Genomic DNA, 19,461 nt, shown 5'->3' with positions numbered 1-19,461 from the left:
ATTTGAATATTAGCGCATTTTTTAAAAAACACACATGTATTCAAAATAATGCATAAATAAAAATTTCTTGTCAAAGCTTTAGAACAAAACATTGAGAGTGATTTTTTACTCTACGATTGATGGGATGGAAATAATTGTAGACTTTAGTATATGTCACCTTGAGCTTAAAGAATGTTTTATTGATTTAATGAATGCCTTTTTCAGTTACGCTTATCAATATAACAAACAGATTTTTCATCAATATTAGTTTTCATCTTTTTCTCTTTTACATATAAACCTTTTGCAGTTATTGCAATAAATACAAATATTACTATGACAAGTACAATTTCATATATAATTGTGTTAAGAGCGGGATTCAATGGAGCGCCGTTTGGTGTGTGTGTGTGTATATAATGTATGTGTTTTTGGGTTTGATTTAGTATGTGTCTGTGTGTGTGTGTGTGTAGGTCATAAAAAGTTACACATATACATTATATAATCTTGTAGAAGTAATGCACCTTATAAAAAGTTTAACTGGCAGATATTGTTGTTTAAAGATCTTTTTAGCTTAATTCAAAATCAGAATCACACAAGAAATAATCATTTGGCCAAATATGAATTACGCATATTGCTGATATACAAAACATTTTTAGACAACTTTAGAGCTTAACACATAGAAAATCATTACTAACGGCTAAGCAATACTATATAGCGTGGAATACGTGATCGATCGCATACAGTGAATATAGAAAACGAACTCAAAACGAAAATAATAAGAAATACATAATAATAGCGCAGTTATGCACATTGAAACGATTATGATTATGTCATGGTACCAAAGACGGGATTGTGACGGCAAATGCTGGGTCCATACTCCTCATAGGCAGCTTTTGTGTGACACACCTGATAGAACTCGGCCTGCAAAACGAATTAAAATTATGCTTAGTATATATATCTATATATATGAACAATTAATCAGACTTACCGTTGAGGCCAACATGCTGCCTCCAAACCAGACGGCATAGCGCTGCATATGATGCGTAATCACCCGCGTATCGATTGGTTTTGGCTGTCAATTAAAAGAGAGACAACTGTTAGAATCTGACTCATCATTAGCTTAAATCATTAGCATTCACCTTAATGCGTCCCTCAGATAAATTCTCGCTAATACGCAAACGCGTGTCCACCGATCGCTTAATGTCGCGTTGCAAGCGTCTGCCAAAGTCCTTGAACATGGTTGAACCGCCGCTCAGTACGATATTGTTGTATAGCGGACGTCGCACATCGATTGGACAGTTCTGTATGACATTGTCAACAATCTCCGACAGCGGTATGGTAAAGTCTGGGTTTGAGAACTCCGGATGGAAAAAGATTTCCGGGCCGAGGAAACGCTCATAGCCAACATCCACTCCGAACGGCTGTTTTGTGACGGTATTCATGCCCGTATAGTTGCGTATCCATTTGCTTGGCTCTGAATCGTACTTGGCAAACTCTTTGGCAATGTCTGGACATATGTAGCAATGCTTCTCCTTAATCGCTTTGGCAGTCTCGAGACTCTGTTCTGGCGGTATGCCCACCTCCCGCTCACGCAATATACTCTGGATAAACGACGTTATATTGCGACCGGCGATCGGTATATGCTTGATGCACGAACCAATCACATAACCCTCGGCCTATTGACGATTGAGTGAAGAAGCGATAAGATATACGGCTGAAGCGAACCATATTACATTTTACTTACCACTGGAATAACATGCGTCACACCGTCACCGCTGTCTACAACAATGCCTGTCAGTGTGCGCTCCTCCGCGGATCTTGATGCCCAACTGGCTGCTAGAGCCAGCACGGCCTGCACCGCAATATAAAGGCCAGGAACATTAAACGTTTCGAACATAATTTCAGCGGTGTATTCACGATTCTCGGGCGTATTCAGTGGCGGCTCTGTTAGCAGAAAATAATGATCCTCTGGCTCGGCACGCAAATACTTAAAAACGCATTGCTCCAGGAAACGCTCCATCAGATCCCAATCCTCGACCAGGCCATGACGCACAGGATACTGTTAAAAGCCAAGCAGCAAACATTTAAATAATGGCTAAATCTTTATGTGCTTTAGCGTCGAGGCATAAATCATATGTTTTCTTATCATCATGTATATTGATAAATTACTCACTTTAATGGAGTAGCCCGTGGCATCGAATGCCTCGTCCCCAATAAAAAAGTCCAGATCCTCGATGCCTTTTGTGACGCGTCGCGTGTTGGTGTCGCCGACGCGTGCCGACTCTTTAATGGCAATGGCCGATGGTATTATGAATTGTGGCTCCTTGTTGCCAGCATAACCCAGTTTCGAGTAGCTGCAAAGGTAAACCTTGGAGCATTAGCGACACAAGCAATCTCCTTCATTCTACACTACTGCTGCTGCCAGTGCACATCCTCCGCACCCTTCGCAGACAGAGCAACGGCGGGGCATCAACTACCACAAACTACCACATATGAAACTTACCCGGTGCCCACATCAATTACGCATGCCGGTAGCCTGCCTGCCATGGTGACTGAGGATTTGCTTAATGTTGATATTTAACGGGCCAATTAACAGTTCAAGCTGGAGTTATACACCACTTTAAATTCGTTTGTCTCACTGATAAACACCAAACTTTATAAATTTTCAACCACACCTCCTCCAACGACGATGTGTCATTTAGAAAAACTTCGCTCTTTGTCACTCACTCACACATACACGTACATGAACAACATCTACATGAACAGCGTTGCATTGGTCGCAAGCATTTTACAGCACTGTCCGAAATTAATCGAAACTATCGATAATATACATATTTCACGCTTCGTTCGTACTCGCGAAATTCGGCCGTGTGCGTGTGTTTGGATGTGACAGCCTTTTTCCACGTTTTCCCCTATTAGCGTATAATTTTGCAATTGGCCTTCGCCAGAGCGCCATTTGTATCGATAATTTAGCTAAACTCGAGCGAATTGCGGGTGCTTAGTGGGTGCTTCTTTGTTTGTGCAGTGAAAACACAGCAAAACCGGCGAACAGGACTAAACCACCAACACTGAAAATGGAGGCACAAAAATTGACGGAACTGTTGCGCGCAACCATCGATCAAAACCCGGAGCAAAGGAAAGCGGCCGAGGAGCAATTAGCTCAAGTAAGTTCCCAGCTAAAAACGCCCAACAAAATACCACAACTCGATCATGCTCACTTGCCCCCATCGGTGCTGTTGCCCACAGCCAGATGAAAACCATGTGCTTTTTTTAATTGTTCGCTTTTAACCTCCCTCCTTGCCTATCAGCTCTGTGTGTGTGTGAGTATGTGTTTGTGTGTGAGTATGTGTTTGTGTGTGCGTGGTGTCTGTGTGTGTGTGTGCTGTGCGGGTGTGCTAATGTCAATAGTAAATTGATATTGGCCAAAAACATCAGAGAAAACAACAACTATTTTTTGTCTGTAATACATTTAACTGTGGCCCAGAAGCCCATTCTGCTTTGCGGCAACAAGTAAAGTAATGTAGACGGGAGAAGCGCGCTAACAAATGCAACGAACGCATCCATATTCATATGTGTCTGTCTCTGTGTGTGCTGCACAGTGGTTGAAATCGTTGAAAAAACAGTGAGAAAATGTTTAAAATGTTAGTAAATTCGATCATACCAAAATATCCATTTAATATTTAAGACTGTTGTATAATTAAAAAAAAAAAAATGGTAAAACCAAAGATCGGGTTTTGTATTTTTGCAAGATACTGAAGCAGAGTTTTATTTTTAATTGGCAGTAATTAACTTTGCATAAAAGTATCAGAGTTCACGTGCTTGCCACACTGTTCAAGAGGCTCTAATTTTGTTGGCTGAGTCAGCTTCTAACGATTTCCATGCCCCTCCTTATTCAATCGGTTAATTAACTTTATCAGCATATATTTCAAAGTACTGTCACAGCCACGGCTCATAACGTTCGAAGCGAACGCATGCCATTTAAAATAACTATACCTACATACATTTGTACACTCATTTATTATATAGCTACGGGGAATTGTGCCTGGAATTTTAAATGTTACGGATTGGGTGGAGGAGCTTCGTGGCTGGTGCTACATGTGTGTTTTCTTGCTATTGTTTTATCAATATAAGTTTTCCAATTCTCTTGCATGGGCAACTGCTGTTTCCAGTTACTCATAGATCGATGTTGTGCGGCAGCTGTGTAAACAAATCGACAGCCGCCAGAAAAAATACTATTTACTAATGGGTTCTCCTCTCACACGTTCTATCTATCGCTTAGATACACAAAATCATTGGATTTGTGCCGACCATACTGCAAATCGTAATGCAAACGTCGCTGGAGCAGCCGGTTAGGCAAGCGGGAGTTGTCTATCTCAAGAACCTGGTCAACAGCAGCTGGTCGGATCATGAGACTAAGCCGGGTGATCCCATACCATTCTCCATACACGAACAGGATCGCGCAATGATACGCGGCGCCATTGTGGATGCCATTGTCCATGCCCCCGAGCTGATCAGGTGAGCTTTGCAGATCGCCAAAGTTCTCAATGATGGTTATTGTAATGCATTACCTCCTCTTCCTCCACAGAGTTCAGCTCTCTATCTGCGTAAATCATATCATCAAGAGCGATTTTCCCGGACGATGGCCTCAAGTGGTGGACAACATTAGCATCTACTTGCAGAATCCGGATGTGAATGGCTGGAACGGTGCATTGGTGACCATGTATCAGCTGGTCAAGACCTATGAATACAAACGTTACGAGGAGCGAGCACCACTGAACGAGGCAATGAATTTGCTGTTGCCAATGATTTATCAGCTGATACTGACGCTACTCAACGATCAATCGGAGCAATCGGTGCTGTTGCAAAAACAAATACTCAAGATTTACTATGCACTAACGCAGTACAGTCTGCCGCTCGATCTCATTACCAAGGAGATCTTCTCGCAGTGGATGGAAATCTGTCGTCAGATTGCGGATCGTGCTGTGCCCGATTGCTCGCATCTGGATGACGATGAACGCACCGAATTCCCCTACTGGAAAACTAAGAAATGGGCCCTGCACATTATGGTGCGCATGTTTGAGCGGTAAGATGAGACATTTTTAAATACATATTACTAAAACTCTAAAATCTGTATATATATTTATTTTTTGCTACAGTTATGGCAGTCCCAGCAGCGTGGTTAGCGAAAAGTATCAGAAATTCGCCGAATGGTATCTACCCACCTTTAGTTCTGGCGTCTTGGAGGTTCTGCTCAAAATTCTAGATCAATATCGTAATCGTGTCTATGTATCGCCACGTGTCCTTACGGATGTGCTAAACTATCTGAAGATTGCGTAAGTTTTATATGTCTAGCATTTGGTAGGTAGATTGCAGATTAATCGCACTAACAATGTTAATGGCAATAACCAATGGATTTCGTCTTAATACCAATCAATTTACATATTTCAGTGTGAGCCACGCCTACACCTGGAAGCTGATTAAGCCGCACATGGTTGCCGTTATTCAGGATGTCATATTTCCCATCATGTCGTTTACCGATTCGGATCAGGAGCTATGGGAGAGCGATCCCTATGAGTACATTCGCCTCAAGTTTGGTAGGCACACGAAAAATATATTTGTGTGTTGTTTTTCAACTAATTTCATCGCCTTTGCTTCATAGATATTTTTGAGGATTATGCCACGCCCGTGCCGGCTGCACAATCGCTGCTGCATTCCGTCTGTAAGAAACGCAAGGGCATTCTGCCCAAGGCGATGAGCACCATTATGCAAATAATTACCTCACCCAATGCGGACAATAAGCAAAAGGATGGCGCCCTCCACATGATTGGCACCCTGGCGGATGTCCTGCTGAAGAAGGCGCTATATCGTGATCAGGTCGAGTCAATGCTGACCACCTATGTATTTCCGGAATTCGGGAATCCAGCCGGGCATATGCGGGCACGTGCCTGTTGGGTATTGCACTATTTCTGCGATGTCCAAATCAAGAATCCTCAGGTGTTAGCCGAAACTATGCGCCTGACCACTAATGCCTTGCTGACAGATAAAGAGCTGCCCGTTAAGGTGGAGGCTGCCGTGGGCCTGCAAATGTTCCTAACGTCGCAGGACGAGGCACCCCAATACGTCGAGACACAAATTAAAGAGATTACCAAGGAGCTGTTGACCATCATACGCGAGACCGAAAACGAAGACTTGACAAATGTCATGCAGAAGATTGTTTGCACATTTACGGAGCAACTGCTGCCGGTTGCCACAGAAATATGCCAGCACTTGGCAACGACATTCAGTCAAGTGCTGGAATCGGAGGAGGGCTCCGATGAGAAGGCCATCACAGCCATGGGTCTGCTGAATACGATAGAAACGCTGCTCAGTGTAATGGAAGAACATCCGGATGTGCTGCTCAATTTGCATCCAATAGTGATTAACGTTGTGGGTCACATATTCCAGCACAACATAACCGGTGAGTTTGACAGCAATTAACAACAATCAATGAATTTTTTCATTTATAATATTCGTTGTTCCGCAGATTTCTATGAGGAAACATTCTCGCTGGTTTACGATTTGACGTCCAAGTCCATTTCAGCTGAAATGTGGCAAATGCTCGAGCTAATCTATCAGGTGTTCAAGAAGGATGGGGTCGATTATTTCATTGACATTATGCCAGCGCTGCATAATTATGTAACCGTCGATACGCCAGCGTTCCTTTCAAATCCGAACCGCCTTCTGGCCATACTGGACATGTGCAAAACTGTAAGCTGAACTAAGCCTGAATCAATTGCTAGCAATCTTATATAAATTGTGTATTTGCTATGCAGATGCTTACTGGCAATCCTGGCGAGGATCCCGAATGTCATGCCGCCAAGTTAATGGAGGTGATTATACTGCAGTGCAAGGGCCAAATCGATTCGGTGATACATATGTTTGTGGAGCTGGCCCTGTCGCGTCTGACACGTGAGGTGCAATCTTCGGAGCTGCGCACCATGTGCCTTCAAGTGGTCATTGCGGCGCTCTATTACAATCCGCAGCTGCTGCTCTCCATTCTTGACAAGATGTCGCAGCCCAACAACGAACCAATTAGCTCACATTTCATCAAACAATGGCTGCATGATACAGACTGTTTTCTAGGGTAAATCGACATATACACAACCTTTAATTATAAACTAAACAATGTCAATATATCAATCAATCATCCTGTAGCATTCACGATCGCAAGCTGTGCGTGTTGGGCCTGTGTACGCTTATCTCGCTGGGCGATGCCAAGCCGCAGGTGCTGAGCGAGGTGGCGGGCAAGATTGTGCCATCGCTGATACTGCTCTTCGATGGTCTCAAGCGTGCTTACGAATCCCGTGCACAGGAGGAAGAGGAGGAAGAAGAGGAGGAGGATGGCGATGATTGTGAAGGTAAGCGCGAAATGCAAAAATCAAAATTAAATTGATTTGACAACTTGTTGCTCACCACACACACACAGAGGCTTTGTCGAGCGATGAGGATGAGATGGACGAAATGGCGCCCAACTATTTGGATAAGTTGGCAGAATTTAGCAAAACGAAAGGCGCCGTGGCTGGCTTTGAAGTGAAAGCCGAAATAAAGGATGACGATGAAGATTCGGACGACGAGGCTGAGGAGTCTGTTGGTGATCTGAATGAAACTGGCCTCGAAACATTTACCACGCCCATTGACGAGGAGGAGAACGAAAGCGCTATCGATGAATATTGGACGTTTAAGGAAGTTATTACAGGTAATAAGACACCTTCAGGAATTACACACCAATTGAATTCTTACTGATTTCAATTATTTTATGTCTTTCAGCACTTTCCGCACAAGATCAGGCCTGGTATTCGCTGTTGACATCGAACCTAACGGCCGAACAAGCAAAGGCGCTACAGGATGTGGTCGTGACCGCTGACCAGCGCAAGGCGGCCAAAGAATCGAAATTGATTGAGAAACAGGGTGGATTCGCATTCCCCCAAACAACCGTGCCCACATCATTTAAGTTTGGCTCTTAAATGCGAACTGTGCGACTCGAACTTAGTACGATTTCTTCTGACTTCACTGTTTCTCATATTCTTTCTATAACGAAATCGAAAATGGAAAAACGAAAAAAAAAAAACAAAAAAAACAATTAGTGACTGGAACTCAACACGTTGAGTGTTGAGGCAATTTCTAGATTCTCGTACACATTGTGTACACAAATATACACATACACGTGTTGCATGCATCGGTTGAGCGATCGGTAATTGGGTGATCGCTTTATATATTTATTGTAGATTTATTTTTTAAATTTCTATTTTGGCAACTCCATGCCAACTAAATTATAATAACTTAAGTTTGAAAAACCAATTGTATATCATTGTATGTAACTAAGAAAACAATTTAGACGTCGTCTCATGCAATGAGGTTGCGCCCGGCTAAGCAAAGATCAGCCCCACTCCAGCGTAAAGTGGTCAGAGAATGAGAATTCAACGCAGAGCATTTCACTTACATTGTCTTTACACACACACACACACACACACACACGTATATAACGTACTAGATGGAGCGATATTTTTGAAAAATAAAAACATTTTTAACGTTTGAATTGCATTGTTTGGAGTTTCACAGACTGTGTTATTTGATAGTTTATCTCCCTGCATTTTTGAAGCGATAATATTTTCGCGCGCTTGTAAAACCAGTGTTATAATGGAACGTAATTTAGCACATGTTGATTTTAATGATCAGCAGCACTGTGGAGGCGCACTGATAACACAGTTTTTGGTCTATCGGGTTTTGCCATTCGCGTGGGAAGTTGTGTTGATGCCGCATTTGTTTATATTTTATGAAACGATTTTAAAAAAGCTATAAAATGAAAATTGCCATCGAAGGTTGCGCTCACGGCGAACTGGAGCGCATATACGAAACCATAGAAGGCATCGAAAAGGAACGCAACATAAAAATTGACCTGCTGCTCTGCTGCGGAGACTTTCAATCGACGCGCAATCTTACGGATTTACAAACAATGGCCGTTCCACGAAAGTACATGGACATGTGCTCCTTTTACAAGTAGGTAGCTAGCACTGCAGCGGGCAGAGGACAGTAGTCTAAAGTCTTACCTCATTCCAGATATTACAGTGGTGAGCTTGTTGCTCCAATTCTGACCATCTTTATTGGCGGCAATCACGAAGCTTCCAACTATCTGCAGGAACTACCCTACGGCGGCTGGGTGGCACCGAATATCTACTATCTGGGATACGCTGGCGTTGTCACTGTAAATGGCATACGTATTGCGGGCATCAGTGGCATTTATAAGGGACATGATTTTTTGCGAGGTCACCACGAATTCCCACCGTATTCGGATAAAACATGTCGCAGCGTTTACCACGTACGTCAGTTGGAAGTGTTCCGTTTGAGGCAACTCTCCGGCAAGGTGGATATCTTTATGTCGCACGACTGGCCGCGGGGTATTCAAGAATACGGCAACAAGGCGCAACTGCTGCGCTTCAAGCCACATTTCAAAGATGACGTTGAGAGTGGACAGTTGGGCAGTCGCCCACTGGAGGAGCTGTTGAAGGCTGTGCAGCCCACGTATTGGTTTGCAGCACATTTGCATTGCAAATTCGCTGCACTGGTGCCGCATCCGCATGAGAAGAAATCCAAGTCCCTGGATGCGAATGATTCAAGCAGCAGCAGTAGCAGCGATAGCGAGAGTGAAAGTGAACAGAAGGAGCCGGAGTTGGCAGCTCCAGCGGCGCCAATGCCCGTCACCAAGTTCTTGGCTCTGGACAAATGCCTGCCCAAGCGACGATTTCTACAGGTTCTGGACATGCCCAGCAGCGAGAGCGCCGATGGAAAATTAACTCTGCAATACGACGCCGAATGGCTTTCGATATTGCGCACAACAAATCATCTGATCTCTGTCAAGGATAATAACTACTACTTGCCGGGTAAGAAGGCGGGCAGCATTGAGGAGCGCTCTAATTTCACACCCACTGCCGAGGAACTCGCCCACATATGCAGCAAATTCGAGAATCTTAAGGTGCCCGAAAACTTTACTCGCACTGTCCCGTCCTTCGATCCGGAGGAGGAACACAATTACAAGCAAATGCACATTGAGCCCCCGCAAGCACAGCTGAATCCACAGTGTAACGAGTTCTGCTCCCTGTTGGGCATAGATGATCCACTCTGCTTGGCCATGCTGGCCAATGGCAAGGATCTGCCGCAAACTCCCAGCAATTTACTGAATAGCTCTACAGACGTCAAGCCACCGACTAAGAGTCCTATTAAGCAGTCTGTGGATGAGAGTCTTGTGTTTGACGAGTCTTTGACGACACCAACTAAACGTAAATTGAATTTATTGCTACCAGCGCCGACTGCAGTAGCAGGAGCCACAGAGCCGGACAAGAACGTCATTGATCTGCCGGATGAAGAGGCCGAGGAGCTGGCTGTGCCGCCTGCCGTTGTTGTAGATGTTGCCGAAATGGAAACGAATCCTAAAAAGACGTTAATTGACCCTAGTACAAGCCTTAAGAAACTCAAGAGGCGAAATCAAAGCATTTACCAAGCTGATGACAATGATGATTAGAATTAATGCAACAAGGCGACATTCGAAAGGTTATCGCAACATTCTTAGATTACAAGTTTTGGTTATATTTTTAAGTACAGTGGTCCTTCGTAAATTAAAACTGTCCTATTTTATAACTATGCTGAAATAAGAATCATCATTGAGCAGCTTACATCCAAAATTCCACTTTTTTCTTGGGAATACACTGAATTATTTCCATATGGATACACGATATATTAAATTAAATATATTGATTTTTTCGTCTTTCTAAACGACCATGGTAAAGTGTACACTATCTATTATTTGTCATCGACCCAGTGAGAACTTCATTGCACTCGAACAATAAAAAAAGAGGCAATTTTATTTAAATAACACAGAAAATGCTTGAAATGATGTTTTTGTTCAGTGGAAATAAATTAAGGAAAACGTACAAATTGTGAAAAGATATTTTACTTTACGGCTGTGGCATTGGCATCGTATGCTTCAGCGGCGCAAACGAAGCCGCACTGTAGCACCGTATCCGGTGTGGTGGCCAAATCACAATAATAACTATTTGGCGAGGGGATGCACTGCAACTGCAGCTGTTCCCCATCGGGCTCGGGGCGATAGAAGCGGCAACGACGTGGACCATGTATTGGCATATTGGCATCATACGGCGGACTGAGTATATCGAAGAAAGCAGCAATGCTGTTTCCGGCCTGCGCTATCTGATGATAATTACGTTTGCGTGGTGTGAGCAATGCGCTCGCTGTTTCCGCTGTCAGCAGGCAGGGCTCCTCGGCGACAACGTTGACCAATGTGGGATTTGGCTCATACTGTAGCGGCTCATCCGCGGGCAGCTGCTGTGTATAGCTCTGCACATGCAGTTTACCCCAGATGCAACGCAACAGGCCGTACATCATGGGATGATCGTGCAGTGGAATCGAATTGTTGCCACGCACAATGAACAGGCTCATGGAGAAGCGTTCATCCTCGAAAATGTGCATGTAGCTGCAGGGCGCACGGTCGACGCTGGTGACGTCATCGCGGAACAGTTCCTCCTTGATATGTAGATCACGATAGGTGAGCTCATCGGTGAGCTTCTTCAAATGCTGCAGATTGGCATTGAAGCTGGCAAGATTGGCTCGATCGAATGTTTTGAAGGCCTGGCGCAACACGCTCATAAAATGGGAAGTCATTGCCTAAAGCTGGCGATTAGTTTGTTAGCCCGTTATCGGTAATGCACCGGCGACAGAAACGAACAGTTACGTTGACGGCAGGCGTATTTCTTCTGGCCAATTGAACAAGAAACTTTTATAATTAAATTGAACAGCAATTGCGGCCAAAAAAAGTTTGTAGATAAACAAAACGACAGCTGTTCAATAGTGTTGGATAGCACCAAAAATGAGTGGAGCAAAAACAAATGTGCAAAAAAAAAACTTTTAAATAGTTTAGAAAACTTGTCAAGTTATTTATTTTTAAGTTATTTGCTGCTTGAAATGCACACAAATAATGAAATAAATTCATAAATACATTTATAAAATTATGTTTAATTGTTAGCTCATTTTATTCAAGTCAATAAAATCCAATTGACTTATTTTCATATGTAAACGTAATTTATTAGCAACAAATAATGATTTAAAAGCCCCTCTCCTTCGATTGTGTGGCGTGTGTGAGGATCCAGGATTTGTAGTCACGTTTCTTCATTGACATCTGTTTGTGGCGCGGATGCGTTGGACAGATGACATAACCGCGCTCCTGGCGCACCACAATGTAACAATCCTTGCAGCGCCGCTTTAGGCGACCCTTCACCTTGAATCCTGCCACCTGCTGCACGAGCGCATTAAATGGTGCCAGTAGGGAGCCAGTTATATTAGTTGTGGTCACCAATTGCTGGCCAATTGTGCTGTGAGCCGGTGTGGTTGTCGCAACTGTCGTCGGACGCATCAGCATATGGAAACCACGTGTGGCGCTGATACTATTCCATAGCCGTGCGCTGCTTTGCAAAAATTTATTAGCGAGCGACATCTGAAAAGATATTTTTAACTTATATTTTTTAATATTGGAAAATTACACAAACACGCACCTTGGTCTACATTGGGGTTGCCACTGTTTCAAAATATATTTGCTGGCCGCGTTGCCAACCATTCACAATATTTCCACTGACTTTGAATAAGAATTTTTGCTTCTATTCGCAACTATCTTAAAAATTAATTATATAAGGGAGCAGCGGCGTCACTTTACTTAATACAAAATTATTTTACATTTTGTAAAAAAAAAATGAGATACTTTTTAATAACTTCTTTTCTACCCTTGTAAAAAGTATGTAGCTTGCAATGCGTTACATTTTTTGCTTACTAAGGTATCCCAAGTCAATTTGTGTATCATATTAACACAAAAATCAGGGATATCGGACTACTATATCCTCTAGCTTTCCAAGGAACAATTGGTCTAAAGACCATCCGTCTCATCCGTTATGAGTGTTAATATCTCTCGCGCTGCTTCATCATATAATTTTCATAAGAAAATTCGGGCGTGTTATTTTTAGATTTAAGATCCCGGTCTACAACTCATATAATCTTCGGCATGTTCAACATTGCTGATATTTCTTCTTTTTATTTCATTGTTAAAATTTCATGAAGCGCTTATGAATGTAATGTTGTATGTTATATTAATCGATATTGATTACTTCGACGCCACTTGTCGCTGGCTGTGGCTCTTCCAGTTTTGTACGTTTGCATTTTGTGGGTCCGGCAAGTTCTTCATCCGAAGAGTCGAGGATTTCGGTAATCTCCTCGTCAACATCCGATATTGTGCTAGGCTTTCGTTTTGTTACTAATTTTTGTGGACTCTCAACTGTGAGCTTATCTGTGGCAGCACTAACTACCTCCTCAAAATCATCATCCTCATCCTCTACAACGACGCAATCTTCATCATCGTCGTCATCCTTAATTTCAGTGGGTCGACTGCGTTTCGAGGTGGAAGGGCCATCATCGGCTGTGGCATCGGTACCGTTGGCGGCGCGTTTACGGGTGCTGGGCTCCGTGACGACCGGCTCCGGTATCTTTGCCTCCTCCTTGGGCTGCAGCTGGTTCTTGTCAGCAATCACCTCGAAGAGGACATCCTCACGTTCGGCATCAAAGTGCGCTATGATGATGCTCAGCTCATAGTTCTGGAAAAAGTCATCGCACTTGAGTATGACACCATCCACGATGTTCATTTCGCTTAGCAACTTTTCCTCATTACACTCCGTTTCGCCGTCCTCCGACGAGATGAGAATGGAACCGGTGGACTCCACTGTCAAGTCCGGATTAACCATATTCAACGTTTTGATGAGCACCTCATCGCGGAATGCTTTTATTTGGACACGCTTGGTGTCGATGCGCAACGTTATTGCCGGATCGCTGGCGCACACATAACAATTGGGATTGGGCGGCGGAAAGAAGGCATCCGCTACCAGAATCTGATTGCGCCCATTGAGACGCAGTCGGGCATAGACGGCCTTGCACTGCTCCCACCTGGCCTGAAGCACGCTGAAAACGCGTATCACCGAAATACCAGCAGTTATTGCATTGGTGGTGGCAATGGCCGGAATAATGTTGCCAGCCATCGATTTGATCTCGAACCGAGACTTGCGCTCAATGTCAAAGATGTGGGAACGCACATTGGCACAGGCGGCCACAAAGTCCATCGCCGGCTGATCATCCTTGTCCCAGACCAGAGTATCGCTGCCCTCCAGTTTCAAAAACGCTGCGCTCAGCTCCTTGAGCGCATTGGCAAAGACATGAGCGCATTCCTCTACGGTCCACACCTTGTGATGTTGGCGCGCCAACTCGGTCGCATCGGAACTGGCACCACCGGGCAGCAGCGTATCCCATTGCACCGGCACGGGTGCCTTCCGCGATTTCCAGAGATTCGACATTCGAAGCAAGTAGTTGATGTCTTCGTTGAAGAACTTGTTGAACAATTTATCCGCATCGTAGTTGCAATCCTTGGCCCATTGCCGTGTATTGATGCGCACCACGTTGCCATTCGAGTTGGAAGAATCCTTTTCGTTATCTTTTTCTTTATCGTTTTTTTCTTTATCGTTATTTTTTTCTTTATCGTCTTCAGCAGCCTTATCTTTGCCTTCGGTGGCTTCAAGTGCCTCGGGATCAGCGGCATCTGGCGAAATGTCCTCATCCTCAACGGATTCACCGAAAAGTTGACTGTAAATTGTATCGTTGTGATTAATGATGTACATTAATGTTGGCCAACTACAGAAACTTACTTGAACAGGTGCTTTGCCCACACGATGCAATGAATTGGCTCGGAGGGTGTGTTGCGTATGGTGCAACCTGGAAAAGTGCGTTGCTTCTCTTTGGGTGTGCACTCATAGCACTGAGTGAGGCCGCGCTTAATCAGCTCCACTTGGCCATTATAGCCGGATGTGCCGCTCTCAATCAGCGGCACATCTGCATTGAGACACATGCGATTCACATGGTTGCGAGCCGCTCGATTGTCCAAAGCGCTTAGCACAACATCAAATTTCTTAAAGAAATTGACACCGTAATCCGTTCTACAAATGTAACAATAAAATTAGCTGCAGGTGGACAATATGGAATACATTCTACGATGCTTACGATGTGACACTGTCATGATATGCGGTTATTTTTGCATCCGGATTAAAGCTGAGGGCACTTTCACGTGCAACGCGCGCTTTTGACTTGCCCACGTGCTCCCTATGGAAGAGGAACTGCCGATTGAGATTGCTCAGGTCAATGGTATCCAAATCGATCTGCATGAATAATGGAATTAATTATATTAAATGTAGATAGAGACACTCGTCGTTTAACTTACAATTTCGATTTCTGTAAAGCCGCTGAGCACAAGATTTTTGAGCACTTCGCAGCCGATGCCTCCAGCGCCCACAACCAACACTTTCGACTTTTTTACAAACTCTTGCAATGTTGCGGGTAGTACACCGTCAATTGCTGCAGCCATTGTTCGATTTATGTTTGATTGTTTGTCACTCGATTAAATAAATAAATGCGATTCGCAAATGACGCCGGCAGTCACAAAACACACACACGCACACTTGCCTATGCTTAAAAAGGGTGCTGAACAACGTGCAATTATATCGACGCAAGTAATTATCGAATTTGAATTTGGTGTTTTTTTTTTGTTATCGATATAGCTGTTGATTTAATATCAAATTTCAAACATTTGAACAGCCCGGTCACACTGAGTTAATTGATTGTAGTTATAGCTCGTGTGTGTGCTGTGTGCTGAAAGAAAATCGGACGTTTTATATTTTAAGTGCATGCGTGTGCCGCACGACAACTGCACGTCAACTGCAATTTGAAAAAAACAGTTGAACACTCAATTTAAATTCTAATTAGTGGAAATATTAAAATGGCGGACGTGCGACGCAGAAAGCCAGCCGCAAATGAGACAGACGATGCTGCTGCTGCCACAGCCGCTAGCAGTGCAGCTGATTCCTCAGATCATGTAAGTTTCACTGGGCCAATTAGTGTGTAAAATCAAAATCAACTGCAATGGTTGTGCATTCTTGTGTGCATAAATCATCAGCTCAAAGAATTGCATTATGCATTGAAGCGCAAAAAAAGTGAAGCGAATTGTATGTATACCAATACAACAAGATACACATACATCCAAGTCTTTCGTGTGTTTTTGTTATTCTCTGACGCACAAGCAGGTGGCAAAAGAGCGCCATCCACACTCACAGAGAGAAGGAAAGAATATTCGAGAGAGAAAGGGCGCAAGTAGAGAAAAACCAATAACAAAATGTTTCTGCATACATAAATACCACACACACACAACACTGACATATACATATAGATATGCTTATGTATATGACAATAACAAAGACCCCTTTGTGTGTGTTGCAAACAAATCCAATTAAGTGACCCATTACGAAAGGCATTCAAAGGAACCACCCCCCAAGCACCTACTGAATATTACCTCAGCAGCGTGTCTTTAAAATATGCTTCCTCTTCCGAGACGCGCTTTTTTGTTCATGATAACACAGATTAAATACCCCTCCCACCGCTCCCGCCTTCAATTAAGTCCCTTTCGCGACTTTCTTATCAGAGAGGACCGCTAATATTTGCTAGCCAAAAGTTAATAACACGCCACCTCAAACAACCAACCAGAGGCAAACAAAGTTTGCGTTCAACTTGGATAAATTTGATTTGTATCTTATAAAAAGTATATTGTATGCGATATAACAACAACTGGCGACGACGACGATGTTGGACTTTGAAATCACATGTTGAGCAATGTTTAAAAATTCATCGCATTAATGATTGTGTGACAATTTTGCTTTAAACAGGTCGATTCGGAAGAGGAGAAAATACCCGAAGAGAGAGTTGTTGAGGAGCTGGCGAAGAATTTACCACAAGGCACTGACAAAACGCCAGAGATATTGGACTCAGCTCTCAAGGATTTACCGGATCGGTATGTGCAAATAATAATTTATGTGTTTGTATACACATATGTGTATACTTCATGAGATCAGTGGAATTCCAAAAATATTCACTTACAGATTTTTGCATTCGGTGCGCAAATAACACTATATAACAAAAATTTGAACTAGTTGACATCATACATTTTCTCGAATTCTGTATTCAGAAGTATTTCTGAGTAACTTGGAAATATTTATATCCATCATTTGTATCAGAGTGTAATTTATAATCATATTTGTTTTGTGAGCATTTTGTTTATTTTTTTGCATACCAACGTTATTTCAGATGGAAGAACTGGGTCATCCGCGGCATTTTCACATGGATTATGATTTGTGGATTTGCATTAATCATCTATGGCGGTCCGTTGGCTCTGATGATTACGGTGAGAGGGAGAATGGAGGGGAGTTTTCGCGCTTCGACACCTTTTTAACCACTTATCTTCCATATATAGACGCTGCTTGTGCAGGTGAAGTGCTTCCAGGAGATTATCTCAATTGGCTATCAAGTGTATCGCATACACGGCCTGCCCTGGTTTCGCAGTCTCTCCTGGTATTTCTTGCTAACCTCCAACTATTTCTTTTATGGCGAACATCTAGTTGACTACTTTGGCGTGGTCATCAATCGTGTGGTAAGTGCTCACACTGTCATAATCATCAGCATCAAGTGGTGCAACTAATCGTGTTCTATTTTCTATTGATTCTTGTATGCAGGAATACTTGAAATTTTTAGTCACCTATCATCGCTTTCTATCATTTGCGTTGTATATCATTGGGTTTGTTTGGTTCGTGCTGTCCCTGGTGAAGAAATACTACATCAAGCAATTTAGTCTATTTGCCTGGACGCACGTCTCGCTGCTGATTGTCGTCACCCAGAGCTATCTAATTATACAGAATATATTCGAGGGCCTTATTTGGTTTATAGTGCCCGTTTCGATGATTGTGTGCAATGATGTCATGGCGTATGTGTTTGGTTTCTTCTTTGGACGCACACCCCTCATCAAGCTGAGCCCCAAAAAGACCTGGGAGGGCTTTATCGGTGGTGGTTTTGCCACCGTCCTCTATGGCATAATATTCTCCTATTTTCTGTGCAATTACCAATACTTTATTTGCCCCATACAATACTCAGAGGAACTGGGTCGTATGAGAATGTCCTGTGTACCCAGCTATTTGTTTACACCGCAGGAGTACAGCCTTAAATTGGTATGCACACACATAAACATACAATAGGGCTTCCCTAATGATTATCGATTTCATATCATTTGCAATTTTAGTTTGGCATTGGAAAATCTTTGAACATTTATCCATTCGTCTGGCACTCGATTTCGTTGAGCCTGTTCAGCTCCATAATTGGACCCTTTGGTGGATTCTTTGCTTCCGGCTTCAAGCGCGCGTTTAAAATTAAGGTAAATGATAACAATATTTGTTATTTTGTATATTTATTTAAATCTCTATGCCTTAGGACTTTGGTGACATGATTCCTGGACATGGTGGCATTATGGATCGCTTCGACTGTCAGTTTTTGATGGCCACCTTTGTTAACGTCTATATCTCAAGTTTCATTAGAACTCCATCGCCGTCGAAACTTTTGACACAGGTTGGTTAAAGTTGAAAACTGCTGGTATACCAACTTCTTTCATTACATTTGTTTTTTGTTTTGCAGATTTATAATTTAAAACCGGATCAACAATACCAAATCTATCAGTCATTAAAGGACTCTCTAGGCGACGTGCTGAACTAAAATATAAGAAAACAGTTTCCTTTTATAATGAATATTTCATATTTTAAGAGATCATATTCATTATAAAAAGATAGTGGGACAACATTACATAATATATATAAATATATATATATTTATATCTGTAAAGGAACATATGGCAAGAACTTCTCGGATGCTGTTATGGTCCCCCAAAAATGATTCATTTGAATCGAACACTATATGAATAGTTTAAATTTTTGAGCATAATTTTTGTTATGTTTTTAGTTTAGAATTTTGTTGTTACTACAATTTTAAGTTATTTCAGTTACGGTTATTATTAATATTATGATGATGGCATTCAAGTGCAAGTGCAATGCGTTTACCGGTGATTTGTTACGCGATTCCATTAATTTTACTGAACATAAGATTGCATTATGAGATTCACTTTTAACCAAATCGAATTAAACACTTTAAAATTGCAAGTTAAAGCTAGTGAAAGGCAAACCAACAACATGTAAACCGATCCTATGAATTTAATGTTTTCTTATGGCTCTGAGTGTGAATTTACAATACATATTGACATATATATATATATATATATATCTATATATATATATATATAGATATTTATTGTGTAAATCTACATAACTTATGTGTGTATTAATTTACTTACTAATTTAATTGAGAGCGCTATATGCCTCCGAGCCGAGATTAGTCATGCCAAAGAGGCGCGCCTAGTTTAGATTGTGAAATGTTCTCTAGTAAACATCTTAACTTAATGCATTACATTTTTCAAAATACCATTTTAGT

At 42.4% G+C, this 19,461-nt stretch overlaps 7 protein-coding genes across 7 annotated transcripts; 3 read left to right on the top strand and 4 right to left on the bottom strand.

The window, feature by feature from the left end:
* Positions 1–153: 153 nt before the first annotated feature.
* Positions 154–2,692, bottom strand: LOC6558792 (actin-related protein 3). The gene is made up of 6 exons (XM_001983903.3): positions 2,480–2,692; positions 2,150–2,330; positions 1,721–2,035; positions 1,116–1,652; positions 965–1,048; positions 154–897 (listed from the first exon to the last, which is right to left on the bottom strand). The coding sequence occupies exons 1-6, from the start codon at positions 2,521–2,523 to the stop codon at positions 802–804; spliced, it is 1,257 nt and encodes a 418-aa protein (XP_001983939.1). The 5' UTR covers positions 2,524–2,692; the 3' UTR covers positions 154–801.
* A 161-nt stretch (positions 2,693–2,853) lies between these two features.
* Positions 2,854–8,550, top strand: LOC6558786 (importin-7). Its single transcript, XM_001983904.3, has 11 exons — positions 2,854–3,140; positions 4,256–4,491; positions 4,562–5,059; positions 5,133–5,309; positions 5,425–5,570; positions 5,636–6,433; positions 6,500–6,723; positions 6,789–7,099; positions 7,171–7,373; positions 7,442–7,711; positions 7,783–8,550. Exons 1-11 carry the CDS (start codon positions 3,051–3,053, stop codon positions 7,977–7,979), a joined length of 3,150 nt encoding a protein of 1,049 aa, XP_001983940.1. The 5' UTR covers positions 2,854–3,050; the 3' UTR covers positions 7,980–8,550.
* A 184-nt stretch (positions 8,551–8,734) lies between these two features.
* On the top strand, positions 8,735–10,682 carry LOC6558777 (lariat debranching enzyme). Its single transcript, XM_001983905.2, has 2 exons — positions 8,735–9,012; positions 9,073–10,682. The coding sequence occupies exons 1-2, from the start codon at positions 8,816–8,818 to the stop codon at positions 10,529–10,531; spliced, it is 1,656 nt and encodes a 551-aa protein (XP_001983941.1). The 5' UTR covers positions 8,735–8,815; the 3' UTR covers positions 10,532–10,682.
* Positions 10,683–10,838: 156 nt separating this feature from the next.
* Positions 10,839–11,864, bottom strand: LOC6558773 (2-aminoethanethiol dioxygenase). Its single transcript, XM_001983906.3, has one exon. It carries the CDS (start codon positions 11,686–11,688, stop codon positions 10,960–10,962), a length of 729 nt encoding a protein of 242 aa, XP_001983942.1. The 5' UTR covers positions 11,689–11,864; the 3' UTR covers positions 10,839–10,959.
* Positions 11,865–12,032: 168 nt separating this feature from the next.
* LOC6558772 (39S ribosomal protein L36, mitochondrial) lies at positions 12,033–12,594 on the bottom strand. Its single transcript, XM_001983907.2, has 2 exons — positions 12,576–12,594; positions 12,033–12,517 (listed from the first exon to the last, which is right to left on the bottom strand). Exon 2 carries the CDS (start codon positions 12,515–12,517, stop codon positions 12,128–12,130), a length of 390 nt encoding a protein of 129 aa, XP_001983943.1. The 5' UTR covers positions 12,576–12,594; the 3' UTR covers positions 12,033–12,127.
* A 491-nt stretch (positions 12,595–13,085) lies between these two features.
* LOC6558760 (SUMO-activating enzyme subunit 2) lies at positions 13,086–15,610 on the bottom strand. Its single transcript, XM_001983908.2, has 4 exons — positions 15,329–15,610; positions 15,112–15,266; positions 14,760–15,047; positions 13,086–14,697 (listed from the first exon to the last, which is right to left on the bottom strand). The coding sequence occupies exons 1-4, from the start codon at positions 15,470–15,472 to the stop codon at positions 13,161–13,163; spliced, it is 2,124 nt and encodes a 707-aa protein (XP_001983944.1). The 5' UTR covers positions 15,473–15,610; the 3' UTR covers positions 13,086–13,160.
* Positions 15,611–15,732: 122 nt separating this feature from the next.
* On the top strand, positions 15,733–19,251 carry LOC6558755 (phosphatidate cytidylyltransferase, photoreceptor-specific). Its single transcript, XM_001983909.3, has 8 exons — positions 15,733–15,979; positions 16,824–16,948; positions 17,242–17,338; positions 17,408–17,584; positions 17,667–18,155; positions 18,227–18,358; positions 18,415–18,549; positions 18,616–19,251. Exons 1-8 carry the CDS (start codon positions 15,884–15,886, stop codon positions 18,691–18,693), a joined length of 1,329 nt encoding a protein of 442 aa, XP_001983945.1. The 5' UTR covers positions 15,733–15,883; the 3' UTR covers positions 18,694–19,251.
* Positions 19,252–19,461: the final 210 nt, after the last annotated feature.

The sequence above is a fragment of the Drosophila grimshawi genome, unplaced genomic scaffold, assembly GCF_018153295.1.
Source record: "Drosophila grimshawi isolate 15287-2541.00 unplaced genomic scaffold, ASM1815329v1 contig_44, whole genome shotgun sequence".
NCBI classification, from domain to species: Eukaryota; Metazoa; Arthropoda; class Insecta; order Diptera; family Drosophilidae; genus Drosophila; species Drosophila grimshawi.
Note: the sequence above shows the minus strand (reverse complement) of the source record. Positions and strands in the feature narration are given on the sequence as shown.